Genomic DNA, 19,514 nt, shown 5'->3' with positions numbered 1-19,514 from the left:
TTTTAGCAATGACCATATATGTGTGATCCCTCTCTCATATGAGACAGCCTCACCCCAGGGTTTCCACGTCTTCTTGATCTCCTGTTTTTGCCATGTAGGTCACAGAACTTTCAATGGGGGAACTTCTGATGCACTCTACAGTGTCCTGGTTGAATCCATTTCTGTCTCTAGGAAAAGCCAGAAAGGACCTCGAGCTCACAGTATTCGGTTAGTACTCCATTCAAAAGAATGTAAACTTAAAAGAGGCTGTCAAGAATGAAGAACCTGCTAAACCCAGCTAACTCCTGATTTCCAGAAGGACTTAGAATCATTGCTCTAATGCCTTTGACTTAACGTGGACAGCTTCCAACTCTTTGGAACTCTTGCCCTACATACTCATGATCTCCTCCCTTCTGCTGCTTGGCTTAGTGGATCTCACCACGTGTTACAGGAACAGATCTTCCCGAGGCTATTTTGAAACCTGCTGTCTTAGTAGTTTGCTGCACTTCAAAATGTCCTAATTCTCCCGGACAGCCGGGAGAGTGGGTATAGACTGTGTATTCTCACTGAGACGAACACCATGTCCTCAGCTTTCAATAAAACAAAACAGGAATTCAGAAAACAAAATGCCAGGATCTCCTTCAGATAATGGCTTTTAAATTAGCAGGTACTTGTGCATAATTCAAATATGAACGGAATCACTCATGTCAGCATCGTGGGATCTTGTAGAGCTTTGTTCTATTAAAATATGCAGCTACAGTTCAACCTTGGGAGAGTTTGTATTAAATAATGAAAGACTTTTCTTTCTCTTTTCCTTTCTTTAGTTTTTAAGAGAGCCGTCATACTGGTTTATAAAGAAAACTGCAAACTGAAAAAGAAATTGGTAAGACATGAATTAATTTTAATTAAAGCTATCTTTTCATGCCTGTATCTTCCTGTTGTTGAACTGGGAAGCCTGCTAAGGATCAAGGCCTCACTGAGTGATGCGACTTACTCCGGAGGTAACTAACTACATCAGACACCCAAGGTGTTTCTTATCCTCCCCACCAAAGACGTCTGTTTTCAAAGAAGATGTAGACAAATACCCATGCTGGGCCCTACAGAGAAAACCAGCTTTTCTATCCCTAAATATGGTCCATGTTTTCTCAATACACCTGAGTCTGTGTAATTTTGGGTTTTTTTTTTAGAGGTAACATGGGGTCGTGGAAGGCTTGTCATTTTTTTTTTTTTTTTTTTTTTGAAAGGAATTCCTTTATTTTTATTATTTATTTATTTTTAGCTGTGTTGGGTCTTCGTTTCTATGCAAGGGCTTTCTCTAGTTGCAGCAAACGGGGGCCGCTCTCCATCGCGCTGCGCGGGCCTCTATCACTGCGTAGCACAGGCTCCAGACGCGCAGAGCTCAGTAGTTGTGGCTCCCGGATCTAGCTGCTTCGCGGCATGTGGGATCTTCCCAGAGCAGGGCTCGAACCCACGTGCCCTGCATTGGCAAGCTGACGCTCAACCACTGCGCCACCAGGGAAGCCCGGCTTGTCATTTTTGCTTAAAGATCTAGAACTTTCTGCTTCCCAAAACGTGACTCTGCCCTGTCCCCGGTCTGGGAGCTAGCTCCCTGAGAGCTGGGAACACACCCGACCTGATTCCCTTTTGCACCCTGAGCCCCACACGGCAGCAGGTCTGCACCAGGGTGAGCTCACAGCTGCTGTCGTGTGCGCACGTGCCCGCGGGAGCGAGCTTGCTTTAACACTGTTCTCGGTGGGCTTTCACGTTGCAGCCGTCGAACTCCCGGCCGGCACACAACTCTGCTGACCTGGATACGTTTAAGTTTCGCTGGTTGATCCCCATATCCGCGCTTCAAGTCAGACTGGGGAATACAGCAGGTAATCGTTGTGTGTTGTACAAGTGCCAGAAAAAGCATTTTAAGGGACTTTTTAAACTGTGGAATAAAAAAGTAGGAAAGAACCTGGGGATAATTTTTGGTATTTTATTTTATAGGCAAGGAAAATGAGGACAAGAGAGATTGTTGTGATGTTTCTTTACAGATTTTGGAGAAAGTGAATGCTAGCGGATGGCTTTTCTTTGCCAAATCTCTCTCTCTATTGTTTCCTTATTTTCACTGTCGATGGTTTTCAACATTTTTCTAATATCCTAATATCTAATATTTCTAATTATTTTAATAATTTTAGGGATAATATCTATCTCTAAAATTTGTTAAAAGAAACAAAGGTCCACACATTTTGATACACCAGAAAATTTCTTAAGATTAAGCTTTATTACAGGTGATATAAAAAAAAGAAAAAACATCTTCCACTGTGGAAAATGTTGAGAGATCCTTTTAGAATAACCCTGTTCTGGTGGCAGTGCCTCTGGTTCAGCAACGGACCAACAGGCTGAGGCCCGCGGTGACGTTCTGGGTCCCTGTTCAGTGTTTGTTGGAAGTGCTCATGTTTCCTGGACCATAACTGAGTTTGGGGCTGGCCTCCTTTACCTCAAGGGCCTGAGCACATCCTACTGTTCCTTCTAAGGAATGGGGTTGAAAAATGGGATCCATTTAACCTCTTTGGCAGAGAGATGGAATCCAGGGTCGGGTGAAAGCACTAAGATGGATGGGAAACCTCAGCAGGGAGTGTACAAAGTTAACTAAACGGTATGTAACTTCTTGTAACTATTTGTGAACGTCGTGCATAGAAGGAGCCAGAGAAGAAATGATGAGCGTCAGGGTGGGGGGTATTTAACTCTTTAAAAAGTTACTAAATTGTGGCTTTTAAGCTTCACAGGTGTCCTTTACCACAGCATCTTTGGCAAAGCTGCAGCCCCTTGTTTCTTTTTACACAGGGACAGAAAATAATTCCTTATGGGAGCTGATCCACACAAAGTCAGAAATAGAAGGACGGCCAGAAACCATCTTTCAGTTGTGCTGCAGGTATTACTGACTTCCAAAAATTAAAGCCAATGGGCATAAGACAGAATTATGGTCTCTTAAAAGTGGGTTTATTTTTAGTGCCCTCCTAAATTTTGATGACTTCAGGATCACACCCACCCTCTCCAAACTGGCAACTGCGGCTCTAGGAGAATAATATACATTGATTAAATATACATCCAAATCTTTGTGCTTGAAGGAAGTTCAAAAACGATCAATTCTCGCTCCTTTTGTAAATGACGAGAGACTGAGGCACACAGAGGCTGGGTGACTTGCTGTCAGTCTGTCCTGAGAGCAGTCACATGCCACGGGAGGACCAGGAGACGTGGAACGGAAGCAGGATGAGACAGCAGACACTACAAAATGTTTTCTCTCTCCCCGCCAGTGACAACGAAAGCAAAACCAACATTGTCAAGGTGATTCGATCTATTCTGAGGGAAAACTTCAGGCGCCACATAAAGTGTGAATTACCTCTGGAGAAAACATGTAAAGATCGCCTGGTACCCCTCAAGAACCGCGTTCCTGTCTCAGCGAAATTAGGTGAGAACTCTGTTAGCCTTGGGTTTATTCAGGAAAACATGACGAGCTCCTCTGCAAGGATGTATGCTTTCAGAATATAGCAGCAAGTCATCACTTTGTAAATTATCAGCGGTAGCTTTGTAAGCTCTAAACCAGACACCCAATACATAGGGTGACATGAGAATGTAGCGGCAATTTTATTTCCTCTTAAGAAACCTAAACATGCTCGGTCCCAGACCTCCTTTTATAAAACCTAAACACCCCCAATCCAAATCCTTTGTCTTTCACCTGCTGACACAGTCTGCACTTACCATCTTCCGCCTGTCTTCCACTGGGATGTACAGGAGTCGAGGGACTTTGTTCTGCTCGTTGCCGCATTCCCAGTGCTCAGAACAGTGCAAGGCTTCTAGAAGGTCAATACTCAGTGAATTAAGGTCAAGAAACCTAATGCTCGCTAATGCTCATTCTTAATAAGTCCACAGGTAAACATTCCAAATCATGCTGTTCTTCAACTTTCTGCCTGTTTTTAAAATTTCAGCTTAAGTTTTTAGAACTTTCTATGTTAACTATTTTGTTAATATCATCCATCTAGTTTTTAGTCTTACAAAATGTATCTCTTCTTTTTGGTCACAGTTTGACCTCCTCAGATTTACCATATATTTTCTATTTTTTCCCTATTGGCAAAATAAGCTACAGCCATCAAAAATACACTGTTGTCTGCAGAAACACAACTGAGCTCCCCCTTTCCCTTCAACCCAAGAGAAAGGAATTATACACACACACACACACGATTCAATATTCATATTAAATCTCAAAGTTGGCTAGAAATTCCAGCAGAGACAGTTCTCATGAGAGAGAAAAAGCATTTTTGTACTTTTAATTGAGCAGCAAGGGAAATAAATAAACAGGTGAGAAGGTGGGCAGAGAAATACAGTGTAATCTTAGTTCTCAAACTACAAAGTACTTTAGTGAAAGAAAGGAACTTAGCAACTAACTTTTAAATTTATTCATTAGCAAGAGCTAATTTATTCATTAATTAGCTGTAAAACTAACTTTTAAATTTATTCATTAGTAATAAGAATCTTAGCCCTTATGATAGTTTATAGCTTATTGGTCTATCTCAGTCATTAAGCTCTGGTAATTGGTTCTCTAAAAATGCCAAATTCCAACTTAAAATTTCAAATAAACATAAATAAAAAAATGTCCATATTTGCAGTATCTACATTTCTTTTTGCCCAAGTCCCAGGATTGAAGTGAGGTGATAAAATGTTAATTAAGATGTTAAATCTGATAACCTACAAGGCAAAAATTAACACATTGTGGAATCGGTTCCTCTGTCATAAGGGAAACTGTGCTTTTCTCACTGCAGCTTCATCCAGGTCCTTAAAAGTCCTTAAGAATTCCTCCAGCAGCGAGTGGCCCGGGGAGCCGGGCAAGGGCAGCTCGCTGGACTCGGACGAGGGCAGCCTGAGCAGTGGCACCCAGAGCAGCGGCTGCCCCCCGGCCGGGAGCACAGAGGACGCCCGGAAACACCCCCACGAGGGCCTGGCCGACTTCTCCGACAGCCTCATCAAAGAGAGCGACATTCTGAGCGACGACGAGGAGGACTACCCCCAGACTGGGAAGCAGGGCAGCCCTACCAAAGACATCGAGATCCAGTTCCAGAGACTGAGGATCTCGGAGGACCCGGACGCTCGGCCAGCTGAACAGCCGCCCGGCAAGGACGGGCAGCCCAAGCTGGTCCGCGGGCACTTCTGCGCCATCAAACGAAAAGCCAACAGCACCAAGAGGGACAGGGGAACTGTGCTGCAGGCGCAGATGCGTCACCAGTCCCTGGACAGCCAATCGGAAAACGCCAGCCTTGATCTCAGCTCTGTTCTCGAGCGAGAATTCAGCGTCCAGAGCTTAACGTCGGTTGTCAACGAGGAGTGTTTTTATGAAACAGAGAGCCATGGAAAGGCATAATACAGGTCAATCCAGATATGGGTTAAGTTGCTGGTTTCACTTTTAAACTGGGGGTAAAATGGAAATTGCAGAAAAACTATTCATTATTGGGTTTTGTGCAGTATACATTTTCCCACAAATAGTTGTAAAGATTTAAGTTATTTTAATTTATTGTGGATCAGAAAACTAGATTAAACTGGTCAGAATTTGTAAATTACTTAGTTTATTATCCCTTTTGAGCAGGTATCAAAATGACTTAGAATCCTTAAAATGAAACTGCGTTCTAATTAATTTATGTGGAAAAGGGTGGGGAAGTTGTGATTAATAGCTTTTGAAAGGTCATTTTTTTCCAATCCTCTGGGCATTTTCTTTGAGCTATTAGGTTCTGCTTTATTTAAAGCATATTTAAATTATTCTAATGTGGGTTAGGGGTACAATGTGCAGATATTTCATTTTTGTAAGGTTGTAATAGATGCTGTTTATACTAAACATGTCATATCTATGCAGTATATATATTAAAAGAAAGCTTGTACTGTACCTTATTTGATGATATTTATTCTCTTTACCAAGCTGTAAAAGGGGAGTAAGTCACACCTGGGGAGCACACATGAGAAGTTCAACACTGTGAAAATCAACATCCAGTCGGCTGCCAGCCCCTGAAGTAGCAGCTACAGTCTGTAACTCTCCTTGTCACCCCCTTTTTTCTGATTTTTGCTTGAGTTCTTCTCTGAAATTGTAAGCAAAGAGGTGTGGGTCTTCATCACACATTTTTCGGTATACGTCACAGAGGCTCTTAAAATGTGAGACAGAGAGCTGGGTGGGTCGAAGAGTAGGGTCCACATCTGCCAACTCTAACAGTTTCCCAGTGCTTTCTAATCGCCAAGCTTCAGGGAATAACATTCTGAAAGGAAGAGAAAAAAATCAGAATTTTACTTAAATTCTGCCAGTCATCATGCTTCCTTCTACCCTCATTTGAAACCGGCATGGTTCTGACAACTGACAACTCTGCAGAGGCTCTTCTTCCACCCCCTAGAGCCCCGCGGGACCCCAAGCCAGCGGAGGAGGATTCTGCTTGCACCCCGAGGCAGCAGGTACGAACCGCCACTGGCGGCAGAGCTGATCGGACCTGCAAGGTGAGTGCACGTGAGAAGAGAGTTTCTAAAGCTCAAGCGATACACGTACCTTGAAGGTAAATTTATCATATGCTCAGTTGCAGTCTTAAAGAAACATCAGTTTGCTGTGCCTCACATTTTAATATAAAAATTGCGTATTATTTCTGGTACACTTTTGATTCTCTGTAACTTGAACTTACCAGCCTTTGGACCTCTTCATCCCAAAAGAATGACCTTTCTTTGCAAAGTTAGAAAACAGTTCATGTGAAAATAGAAAGTTATTTTCCTCTTTAAGATATCTGAAGCATCTTTAAAATTGATTCAAAGTATACATTTTAAATTTCGTCTAAATCAGATCATTGTTTTAAAATGAATAGTACAAGTCACTGACTGAAATGTTGCAAAGCTACACCTGGATTTTATTTTCTTCTCTCAAGTCTCAGAGGGCTCGGAAGACACTGTGGCGAGAGGAGACTGACTTTTTCTTACAGGCCGATGGTCCTCGCAACCAGGAGCCGCGTGTCCCTACGTTCTCAGGGGAGCTGACTGAGATCGCCGAGTTCAGTTTCATGGCAAGCAGGGGTCTGACCACAGTCTCTGTGATCTGGGACTGATCTGTGGTGTGGTGTGACTGAAGGACACCAAAAGGTCAAAGTGGGTCACAAGATTTGGTCCGTATCTGCACAGGGGACCGTGCATGTGAAGTAAACGGGGCCCGTCACTTAGCTGGGGGGTTGTCTTGGAAACACTAGGGCCAACTCCAGGCTCAGGCCAATTCCAGGACTTCTACAGGTAGGATGTACTTTCTGTAATTTTTTCCCTCCATGAATCAGGGCTATCATGTACAACTGTAGGGGTCACACCGTGTGTGAAATCCAGCTTGTGTTTGACTTGCCAAGTCGTGCATCCTGGTGGGGGCTGGGTGGGGTGCTGCAGCGTATCAGGGGGTGCCCTCATTCTAACCAGCACGAGGATCACCAGTGGCGTCCCTGTCCCCAACTAGAGAAGCAGGAACTCTGCTGAAGTATGAACACGGGACTAACTAGAGCCAACAAACGGCAGGGTGAGGTTTCTTCCATCAGCCCTCTCACATCCTCAAGAGCGTGCTTTGTGGATTCCAATGGATTCAGGATGCAGCCGTCTAGCTGTGCCTACAGTAGTTTCATGTGCTAAAGGGACCCTTCACGAATGAGAGAACTAAAATGGAGCTATTCTTAGAAAATAAGAAATACGGGCCACTAAAGCTGAACCCCCTTAAACAGCTAAAGTTGAATGTATTAGATGAAAATCTTTTAAAAGTACACATACATTTTCCTGCCTTCGTACACAGACTACAGTTGGGCCTAATTACCCACTTTCTAGGCTGTCACCGGACGTAACACGTTGCTGCGGTGACTTCAGGGCCATCAGGCCGCAGACTCTTAGGCCGCCTTCTCTCTCTGGGCTTCCGGACGCGCCTCAGGGCCTGGCCAGAGCGGCGCCCACAGCAGACACAGGAGCCGCCGCTGAATGGAAACGTGCTCACGTGGATACTTCGAGGCACTGTCTTGGCTACTCAGAGGTTACATTTGCTTCCTTCTTCTAAGTACGTCTTTAAAAGCTTCAAGAGATATAACAACTGGATGGAAAGAAAGCATTTAAAACCCACTAGCTCGTGTGATGGTAGGAAATGTATATTTGGTCTTTGTCCCAGGTTCCTGAGACAGAGCTTCTAAAATCTCTGGAATTTCCTGAGTGACAGGGGTGACAGGAGCACCTTTTGTTACTCGTAACAAGCCCCTTTCAACCACACCTGAGCTCTGTGCTCATGCGGCGACTCCTGGTGGCCCCTGGAAAGCTTCAGGACGGGGAACAGTGGCAAGAGGAACCAACCACGTGGCTGAAGGATGGACCTCTCAGCTCCACTCCTGGAAAACTGAGCTCCATCGCCAAAGGCCAATGATTTAATCAATCCTGCTTAGGTAATGGAGCTTCCATAAAACCCCCAAATGATGGGGTTCGGAGAGCTTCGGGGTGGGTGAACACACTGAGGTGCTGGGAGGGTGGGAAACCTTGAGCGGGCACGGAAGCTCTGTGCACCCTGCTCCCCGTATGGTGCCCTGTGCCTCTCTCCCATTTGGTAGTTCCTGGGTTACAGCCTTTAAAACTGATACATGACAGTGAGTTCTGCGACCTGGGACCCGCGACTGGCGACTGAAGTGGGGACAGCCTTGCGGCACTGGGCCCGTAAGCTGAGGGGCTGTGCTAATGCCAGGTAGTGCGTGACCGGACTAGAATTAAGTTGTAGGACGCCCAGGTGCTGTCTGGAGAGTTAGGGAATTTGTCGGTGTTGGGGAAAACACCACACGTTTTAGTGCCAGAAGTGTCGAGACTGAAAACAGTTCAGACGGTCTGAGTCCTGAGTGAGGGGTCATGACCTCCCCAGTACAGGCTCACTATAAACTGTGTGATGTCAGTTTTAGTTTGTACGTACGACCAAACCCAACAGAACCTCTCGGTGGCGCCTGAGGTCAAATCAACATTCTGCTTTCTCCTCAGTGGCCGTCAAGGTTTGTTCGTCGCAGGATCTGAGCTAAGAGTACTATTTACAGGCAGGCTGAACAATCATAAACACAAAGCCCTTAACCCTCGAAGGTGACTGAGGAGTCTGTGAAGGGTGCCCCTGGAAAGGAAGAGCAGCGTTCTTACCCGAGCCCTCGATGGCAGTATTTCCGTCGGAACTGAAAGGCGTTCTGAGCGACTTTCTCCACCAGCCTGAATGGTTGCTCTATCCTGGGCCGGGTCAGGGGGGTGAAGTGCACCACGCCCGAGTCCACCTTCATGGTCAGAAAGCAAACATTTTACTGCCTGGTGTAATACAGTGAACGGTTTATCTTTGCAGAACACAGGAGGACAGCTCATCAAGAGCATGGTTTTCACGAACAACCCCTTTACGTGGACTTCAGTTTCATTTTCTCCAGGCGTGAGATGCTACGCCTGCATCTGAGCTGCCGCAGAGAACTCACAGTTGGCTGCATCTGTTCTATAATGACATCCACTAGGCCTGTGCTTGATGGTCACTTAATTTTAGAATGCAGTTTTACAGTGGCCTTTTAAGATCCATCCAAATAATCATTAAAGTCAGTAGGCAGATAACAGCATTAGAATATTTTATTTAGCTTTTGAATGAGTAGAAGATAAGCTGCAGCCGCTGTTCTGACTATAAGGCTGGACTTCAAACCAGAGAGACAGGGCAGATGGGCCCCCAGGGACCACTTAGCGCTCAACTCCCCAGAGTGTCAGAGACACTGATTAGTCAGCTGGACTGAATTCATACTCATTGTCTGCACGGCCACATAACTTTCTGGTAGCGACTTTAATTTAAATGCCCCAAGAGGCACAGGCAGGATCCAAATAGAATGGAAACCACCAAAAATATTACTGTTTAAGTGTCAAGCTGCTATCCGGTGGCTGAAATTCTTTATCAGAAAATAAAACTTTTCAGGCATATCTGATAAGAGATTTATATACCCTGCCCTATTCTAAAAATGGACTCATGGTGATTCACAAGGATATATTCAAAATAACAATAGAAAAATACTGAAAGTAAAGACTAACGGAGAAATGGAGTCAAAGCAGTTATCGCCCACACAAAAGCCTGGCAGAGACCACGGTCTAGGAAATGGGAAGTCTATTCATAACTTACAAAAGCTTTGGTCGCTAAGGGATTATTGCTAAACTTGCTACTCAGAACATCACACAGAGTCTACAAAGGCTAAGAAAGTACAGCAATTTATGAAGTGTGGTGTGGGTTGTACCACTGCTTTTCAGAAGGAATTCTGTATTTTCAAATTCCATAGGGGTTATCATGTTCTCTTGGGAGGACTCGCTCCTAAAGATCCTTGTGGCTACAAAACTCCTTAAAATGGGCCTGTAATATATGAGGATGGGGAAGTTTTTGTTTTGTTTTTGTTTTTAGGTTGGAGGGAAAATACTGGCGTATGACGTGAGACTGTGTGGACGAGACGGACCAAAGATGGCCAACGGGATGGGCTTTCAGAGGTGTGAGTGGCGTTTCTCCTGCGGGGTCTGAGCCATCCCACCAGACCTCCTTCCCATTGTCAGTCACTGAGGCTGGCAAACGCTGAGAACGTTCTAAGCAGTCGAGTGAAAACTGCCAATGGAGAGGACTTTCCGCCTGAAAATGCTCCCCGAAATGTCCCTCAGCCTTCAGACTATTTTAGTGACGATTATACACCTTTGGTGCAAGAGCTGTGATTCCACTGCAGACAGTGACCATCTCAACGTTCTTATTAAATTTTAATAGTTTTTCAAATTGTGTTCTATGTGTTCCTCCAAGTTCACTAACAAATAATTCCTGTGGGAAAGTAAGTGTTTTGGTTAAAAGGCCGGGACTTTCCTTAGACCATCACAAAAGTGCCATGGAACAGGGTCCAGGAGTCCCAGAGAGGTCTGCGGTCGGTACAGAGAAGAGAGTCCCTGGAGAGCACCCGGGACCGGGGAGGTGACTCGGGGATTAAGTGGACAGGGGCACCTCTCCAGGGAGGGATGAAAGATGCTTCACGTGAGAGCGCTTCTGTGGAAGGAAAAACGGACAGAAGTGACCTCAACTGTTCTAGACCATTCTCTTGACTTCGCCCCACCCCTTCCCACCATCTGCGCTCCCTGGCATTCCTGTCCCCACCTCTCGTTCTGCCAGCCCTCTATGACTCAGGTCCTTCAACCCTTTCAGTCCAATCCTTCCCAGTTAGTCAGTTCTGACAGGATTCTTCCACAGTGAGCGGCCTGCCAGTCTCCAGAGAAAATAATCTTTTAGTAAATTATGAGATAAAATTAAACCCTACCCAACCCTAAACCCATGAAATGTTATCAAAACTCTAATGTTCAAATACTATTAAGACCAAAGGCACAAAAACAGGGATAGATGCATTCTCCTTCCAGTACAGAAACTGCCACTTCCAGATTCTTTGGATTTAAAATTTTGGCCTCATCTTTATTTGCCTGATTTTATTCCTTTGAGATACAGTTGATGTTTGCAAATACAGGCAACGTCTAATGTTTTTATTTAAATAAAGTTTTAAAACCCCGTATAAATACAGCAGCACCCCGTATACATTGTAGCGGTAGACTTCTCAAGTTTGATTATAATTTTGACACCCAGTTAAGTTGGCTAATAGTGTCTTTCGGATAAAAGAAAATTTCCACTCACAATCAAATAGTTACTATTTAGTGGAGGACCACATAAAACTCGGCGTCAAAAAGGCTCTTCCTGTAACATGTCCTGCTTCTCTGGGAAACCTGTACCACCCTCTCTTCTACTCCTGCCTCCAAACGCACTTCTCAGAGTTCCTCTGTATGACAGAGCCCATTTTCTCTAGAACCACAGGAAAGCTGCTTGGTAACTATGGTAACATACAAAAATGCTTTTTACTCATAAATGAATGCTTATTTAAAATTACAACCATTATTTTTCCTTGAGTTTTAAGTCCATTAAAGGGTTTGATTACAAAAAAGAGATCAGTACATAGGCACTAGATGCACTTAAAAATTCTAGTTTAAATGTTGCCAGCTCCTCTCCAAACTCGGCCTATCAGTATACCAAAATGACCTACTAAAATTTCAAATTAGAGGATTTATAACGACTTTAAGTATTTGCCTCTCCAATCCACTATAAAGTCAATGCTGCACAAAGCTAAGATTATGCTTCTCAACATGAGCAGCCTTGGCTACAGGCAGGCTGGAGGCGGATGTCCCATTTCCCAGGCCAGGATGTCTAGGACGTGACTGGTTATGAGCTCAGCAGCACTGTGGACTCATAAGAGAACTGGGGTAAGAAGCTATTAAATCTTAAATATGAGAGATTGCTAAGTCAGACCTTGAATCAACGTGGTGCAGGGAACACCGAAGACTGTACAGCCCAGTTTCTGACTTTGAGATGATCATAATATGCCAAAGAGCTCAGTAACTACCGTATGAAAAGGTACAGAAACAATACTGGCCATTATCTAAGAAAGGGTCTTCAACAGCTCCCATGGTGTTCGAGACCATTAAAGGATAAGCCAGTGGAGAGGAAAAACGATTAGGAAGTTACAGTCTACTTAGCCAAGATATAACCATAACTGGGAGACGGTAGAAGGAATGATGAGAACAAAGAATGACTACAGGGAATAATCAGAAAGACTTCAAGAACAATACAAGAGGGATCCACAGTTCAAGGTGGTATTGTCTCAGACAGACTCGTGCAGACGGGAATGGGAAGGGTCCAGCGATTCTGAGGAGGTCAGCACCACTTGATGGAACACGGGGTCAGGAGTTTGGGAGAGTCACACTCAGTGTCAGGTGAGATGAGAGTAAGGTGAGCACGCTGGGGGATGCTTGGTTCCTCCACCCACCAGTGTCTAGTTATTCCTCAGGGTCCTATGCCGAGCTAAGGACAGTCTCCATGAGAATGTCATGGGCCCTGCAGTTACAACTTCCCCACAATAAGGGGAGCAGTCGCAAGTCACTGCTGCCTATGCTATTATAATTATGCATCTTGTAGAAAAACAAACTGTTTACAAACATGTAGATCACATTTCCTAGAACTGTTTTATTCTGCCCATAATTCTCATCCCAAGCCCAATTTAAGGACAGAATTTCCGCCATAAAATCTTACAACTCAAACACTCCAACAACATTCCACGTATTCCAAACCAAGGCATTCCATGAAGACTGTTAGGACCTATAGTTCTTTCTTTAAAGTTTACAATTTGTGTTTGTTATTGAAACAATATTCATTTCTGCAGATGTTCCACCACACCTTTCGTCTCCCATAGATGTCTGAATGGTTTGTCTCTTTTCCTCCTTGGAATCATACAAAAAGAACAGATTTTAGACTGTCAGTGTTTCCTCTCAGAGCACAAGCATGTAAGAGAATGACAGGGTGAGCTGACAGCACGATGAGAAATAAGCCTAAGTGGTGCCCAGGGTGAGGGGAGGGGATGGAGAGAGCTTTTTACTGTGTATGTTGTATATGTAAATATAGGTATGTATGTAAATTATGCCTACTAGCAACAACAACAAGATGAATGAGGGTCTCTTGGTCCCAAGAAAGGAAACACTTTCAGGGATGTGAACACTTAATTCTAAACAAAGTACAAGAGGGACGAGAACTCACAAACGCTGGGTTAGGATTTTCTGTCCTTCGTAGCCTGCAGTTCCCGAATGAGCACAGGGAAAACACCCTTCTGAAACCAGGACCTTCCCACAAACCATGACTTCGGTGTCTGTGACAGGGCGGCACCTGGAGGCGCCTGTGTTAACTGTGCCAGGACTGTGCCCCCCTCTGTGCGGGTGGGGAGGTCCCTGCCAGGGGAGGAGCCCTGCTGTAGCAGCCCAGGGGGCGAGAGCGAGGGCCCGACCTCTGGTTTCACGTCCACAGTACAGGGGAACTCCTCGGGGGCGGTTTCAATCTAAGCAAACTCACAAGGTACTCAATTGCTGCCGTATAAATATTACTATTATGAAAAGATTGATAAACAAATATGGATGCAAATATATTCATTCATAATGAGTCGTAACTGCCAAAGAGACACTCTAGTTGACTAGTCAGTACATCCCCTTCCTATAACAACCACCTAACAAGCTCTGTTATGCTGAGAGGGTTGTGCAGAGGCACGGAATGGGAACCAACTCACACAGATGCTGCTGCAGTGGCCACCGGCCCCTCACTGGCACAAGGTACAGGGTACCAGATGCTCCTAGTCCCTGTGCCCTCAGGACCCAGGCCAGCTCTCCATCTGCAGAGCTATTCTTTAAATGTGTCCATGTTGTCCTGCTCTTCCTGTTTCTGACTTGAAAGACACTGTGTCTTTTTAAAGATGAATTCCATAGCTACTGGATCTCCTCCTTTACATGCTGATTTTACTAGTTTAACTCATGGAGGTTTGGGGGACCTCCTATGTATGTAACCGGAGATACAAAAATAAATAAGAGGGCTTCCCTGGTGGCGCAGTGGTTAAGAATCCGCCTGCTGGGCTTCCCTGGTGGCGCAGTGGTTGAGAGTCTGCCTGCCAATGCAGGGGACATGGGTTCGAGCCCTGGTCTGGGAAGATCCCACGTGCCGCGGAGCAGCTGGGCCCGAGAGCCACAATTACTGAGCCTGCGCGTCTGGAGCCTGTGCTCCGCAACAAGAGAGGCTGCGATAGTGAGAGGCCCGCGATAGTGAGAGGCCCGCGCACCGCGATGAAGACTGGCCCCCGCTTGCCACAATTAGAGAAAGCCCTCGCACAGAAACGAAGACCCAACACAGCTATAAATAAATAAATAAACAAATACTTAAAAAAAAAAAAAGAATCCACGTGCCAATGCAGGAGACACGGGTTCGATCCCTGGTCCGGGAAGATCCCACATGCCGCGGAGCAACTAAGCCTGTGTGCCGCAACTACTGAGCCTGTGCCCTAGAGCCTTCGAGCCATAGCTACTGAAGCCCACACGCCTAGAGCCCGTGCTCCGCAACAACAGAAGCCACCACAATGAGAACCCGCGCACAGCAACGAAGACCCAACGCAGCTATAAATAAATAAATAAATTTAAATAAATAAGTAAGTAAGTAAGAGAAATGATTAAAACTGATGCAAGCTCTCTGATTTGGCAACATCACAAAGTCCACATGAACCCACCCAGGACCCTAGAGTGTGGGCAGGGACTGAAATGTAGGAGACCCAGTGGGCAGAGGGAGAGAGTCACAGGGAAGGAAGACAAAGAGGAAGAAGGGAGGAGGAGGAGAGGGTGGTGAGCTGAGAGCCAGGCCTGGACGAGGGGTGTTCAGCCCGCAATCTGAGACGCTACCAATAAGTGAGGACGTTTTTAAAAGAAGTCCTGCTCTTCAAAATAATGTGCAAAAAGAATGCAATGGGGAGGCCACAGCAAATACATACTTGCATTATTTATGAGGTTGAAAAAACTAGGCTGATCTGCAAGTGTCACCACAAAATCCAAGACAGCCTTAATAGTCTAAAATAATGTGATAAAGACATAGAAAACAAATTCTCAAGATCCTTTCACATGAAGACATAAAAAGGAGCAACAAAATGTTGTCAAAACAAATAAACAATAGAGGAAATGGCAGTGCAACCAACAAGCAGAAACACACACGACTTGCACAGAGCCATGGAGCCAGGATGGCCTCTTGAGACATTTGGGAACACACAGCAACCAGAGAACAGTCATCTTCATTTGTAACATGGTCCTCACTATAATCAACTAGTCTACAAACTACCGATTCTAAAAGATAAAGCCTTCGGGCAGCCTGAAGCATTATTTTAAAACTAAAATCACCATAAAGACGGAGGAAATCATGCACTGATTGTGCTCACAGCCGATACTGTTAATTTCCCACGACTGAGTCAGAAGAAAAACATTATTTTAAGATTAAGTCAATCACTTTAAATTTGTGGGACTGGAACAGGTAACTATCTTAATCTTACTCTGAACTTTAATTATTTTCAAGGTTGAAGAGAAAGCAAATGAGAAAAGACGCTGCTGTTTTTTTAAAAATCAGAACCTTAACTTTTCATGGGAATTAAGGGGGCGGCATTTTAAACACACAGTGACTGGGCATCACCCCTGACAACTGAATTAAGAGCCACTGGGCGGGGCCGGGGCCTCAGGGCTTTTCTAAAGCTAGACGATGCTCACGGATGCTCATGTGTGGGCAGGGGTGAGCGACGCAGGTCTGGAGAACTACTTTCCCACAAAGGTTTGGTACTGTTACCACTTCTCAAACATTCAGTCAAACTACCGATTCTTTGAGAAGAAAAAGAAAAGCTTGTCTTGACTATCCAGAGTATCATCACTAAGAAAAACACACTAAGGGAATCACATGTAATTTCTTCTTAAAAACAGATAAATACAAACATTTAAAGAAGACAGATGGGACTGCTGCGTCACCGGCCAGCTACTCTGCAGTCATTCATGGACTTGGCATGAGTGAGAAGCAAATGTTTATATGTAAAGCTACAGATGTCAGAGTTCATTTGTTTCCACAGCTTAATCCAGACTACCACTGAAAGGAACGACTCATTATAATGAGACTTAAAAACACATTCTGTTCTAGATGGGGGCAGGGCAGGGCTATGAATGTATAAGGGTTTCAAAAATCACAATATTCTGGGCCTGAATCCCACATTCCTGCTACTTACTCATATTATGGACCTTAGTCAATTAGGATTTCTGTTATCTCATAGGCTTGTTTTAAGAATTAAATACCTCAACAGTACTTAGCATATAGGAAGCAGTTTATAAATGGTAGATATTATTATTACATCAAGATTATAAAACTAAAGAGTTGCAAAATTACTTAAAATGACAGTCTCTTAAAAAAGGACAAAATTATACTTTTAATCATGTAAAGGTAATGTATTATTGTTATTTTATATACTCAAAATCAGCTTCTGAATTCATTCAACAAATATTTATCATGCTTCTACAATAAGCCAGGCACCATTCCTGGCACAGGAGAATTGGTAATTAACAAGACAGAAATCCTTGCCCTTGTGCCGTTTACATTCTAGAGGTCTTCAGCCAGAGTAAGCAGTAGAGGGGCTCGGATGGTAGGATACTTGATTTACTCTGAAGTTGAGAAACAAAAGGATTTGTTGATTGAATGGCTCTTGGGTATGGAATCAAGGATGTTTTTAAGATCCAGGGTCTACCAAATGGCAGGATGAGTTTGCCGTTAATGGACACTGGGAAACTGGGGAGAATTGGTGTGGGGAAAGTCAAGAGCTCAATTCTGTCCCTGATTAGGTCTGAGATGTCTACCAGTGATGTCACATCGGCAGCTGGACATATTCGGTTGGATGTTTAAAATTTTACAACTGTTAAGATGCTACGGAAAAGCCCGAACGAACTTTTTGGCCAACCCAATACAAAACTTGGGTGTTTAGCGGGGAGGGCTGGAGAAGAGACATTAAACTAAGGTAAAGATAAACAAAGAGTTATCTAGGGAAGCCTCAGGACTTAAAAGATTTAATTCTCTTTAATATCCACATTGGAAGTAGATAATAATGTCAATGAATTATATTTCTCTATACACCTCTACTTTCTAGCTCCTTTCTTTTACAAGAAATTCTGCCTTGGGTTAAAGGCCTGTAGTTAATGGAAGTTCTTTGCATTTCAGAAGTTTGCCTTTTTAAAACAGGCAGCTAATGTATTAGAAGGTTAAGTGTTCTCATCAAGGCAGAAAAATAATCAAAAAGGGTTTGAAAATAACCATGTACATTAAAGCATGCTTAAACCATTTACCCTCAGCAAGCTGCATTATGCTGGAGGTCAGAGCTGGGAGCAGACGGGCCCCTCCACCGGCCACCAGTCAGCCCCAGCACAGGTGAGTCTGCACGACAACCGCGGCAAGGAGCAAAACAAGCCAAGACACTGAAGGGATCTGGTGGATTTCTTGATACAGCAGTAATAACAATGCTGTTAGTGTTAGTGCCTGAAATTCAACTCTACTTCACTCAGTACTTAGACAAAGAACTGTTTATATATCTCAATGAAATTAAATAAGAAAGTAAGTTTATAAAGCAAAATTACAACACTATGGCTAAAAAAACAAATCCACAGGCATTAGATTTCTAAGAGGAGAAAACAATACGTATCTTGCTAAATGCCAGACTTAGAAAAGATGAAAACAAACCAACTAAAAACAACAAAAAATCCAGAAAAATCCAGATAACCGAAATATGCATTTTTTTAAATATCTTTATCGGAGTATAATTGCTTTACAGTGTTGTGTTTGTTTCTGCTATATAACAAAGTGAATCAGCTATATGCATACGTATATCCCCATATCCCCTCCCTCCTGTGTCTCCCTCCGACCCTCCCTGTCCCACCCCTCCAGGTGGTCGCAAAGCACCGAGCTGATCTCCCTGTGCTACGTGGCTGCTTCCCACTAGCTATCTATTATACTTTAGAAATCTTTCTCAGTGGAAAGATTGATAGAAAATTCAGGATACATCCCCTGCCCCCGCCCAAAAAAAAAATACTTGTAGGTTTACTGCTCAGATTCTAGTCAACAGCTGTTGCTGGGTTTTCTTTTCAACTTTTATCAAGATATATATAAAACTGTCTTTTGAATGTTTAGTTTGAAAGTTACCAATTTTGTAAATCTTGATTTCAGACAAGTCAGAAGCACCAGAATAAACAGATAGTCTCAATTAACTATCATTTGCAAAGCACAGTCTAGTGAAAAATATTTCAGACCATATTCTTTAATTGGGGACATAAAATAATAAACGGTATCCTCCAACATAGATAAAAATTCAAAAATAAATTATAACTATGGACTAAAATATTAAAAGAAAAGAAAGTCTTTTTGTGAGCACCCAGATAATTCCTCCTCCGTATATAGTGACACAGAAGCATTTTCAGCTTTCAGGTTTCGACAAAGTCTGTTGTAACAACAACTCCCTCCCTCCCCCGCCTCTCTTTTCTTAATTCTCCCCCAGCTCAAAAAATGAGATGGGGGACCTGGTATTTATCTCCTGGCACCACCAGCAGTTTCCCCGCTCGGATTTCTACGTTGCTCTTTATTTGCTACTTGCAAGTTAACCTGTTGGAGCTTCATCACTAATATTCAGAAGCTGTGAACTGAGCCTCAGGTATGTGGCTCCTCTTCATCATATCTTATTGGGGTTCATTTGAAGACAACTGACAGAAGAGAGTTAAGTCACTGAAGGCTACTGACAAAAGGTATGGAAAACGAGAAGCTTCCACAACGCTTTGGGACCTAAATATAGATCTTCAAGTATAACTTGGTTTGAACTGTACGTTGTAAATCTGTTTTTAAATACTAGATTTGATATAAATAAATCTTGTCTGGAAAACTGACTTTACATTTTAACAAAATCCAGGTCAGAATTTTTTTGGGAAATAGCTCATAAATTTAACATTATAGGTCCTGTTCTATAAGCAACAGATTTTGGAACCACGAGAGAGTTCTCATTTAGAACTGTTTTCCATGCTTACTTTCACAGTATTTCACCACCATCACCACCACCACC

At 43.7% G+C, this 19,514-nt stretch overlaps 2 protein-coding genes across 5 annotated transcripts in view; one reads left to right on the top strand and one right to left on the bottom strand.

The window, feature by feature from the left end:
- Positions 1–5,896, top strand: part of TIAM2 (TIAM Rac1 associated GEF 2) — a 230,507-nt gene extending 224,611 nt beyond the window's left edge. For all 4 annotated transcript variants that reach the window (XM_036871919.1, XM_036871916.1, XM_036871918.1 and 1 more), the window contains 6 exons: positions 99–207; positions 804–862; positions 1,751–1,856; positions 2,812–2,899; positions 3,282–3,436; positions 4,785–5,896. In XM_036871919.1, coding sequence (XP_036727814.1) covers positions 99–207; positions 804–862; positions 1,751–1,856; positions 2,812–2,899; positions 3,282–3,436; positions 4,785–5,380 — 1,113 coding nt within the window. In that variant the 3' untranslated portion in view covers positions 5,381–5,896. The remainder of the gene's footprint in view (positions 1–98; positions 208–803; positions 863–1,750; positions 1,857–2,811; positions 2,900–3,281; positions 3,437–4,784) is intronic.
- Position 5,897: 1 nt separating this feature from the next.
- Positions 5,898–19,514, bottom strand: part of TFB1M (transcription factor B1, mitochondrial) — a 56,381-nt gene continuing 42,764 nt past the window's right edge. Inside the window, exons 6-7 of the mRNA XM_036871927.1 lie at positions 9,160–9,287; positions 5,898–6,260 (exon numbers count right to left, since the gene is read on the bottom strand). Coding sequence (XP_036727822.1) covers positions 6,050–6,260; positions 9,160–9,287 — 339 coding nt within the window. The 3' untranslated portion in view covers positions 5,898–6,049. The remainder of the gene's footprint in view (positions 6,261–9,159; positions 9,288–19,514) is intronic.

This window comes from Balaenoptera musculus, chromosome 12 (genome assembly GCF_009873245.2).
Source record: "Balaenoptera musculus isolate JJ_BM4_2016_0621 chromosome 12, mBalMus1.pri.v3, whole genome shotgun sequence".
Lineage (NCBI taxonomy): Eukaryota > Metazoa > Chordata > Mammalia > Artiodactyla > Balaenopteridae > Balaenoptera > Balaenoptera musculus.
The sequence above is the reverse complement of the archived record's forward strand: the minus strand, read 5'-3'. Positions and strand labels throughout refer to the sequence as shown.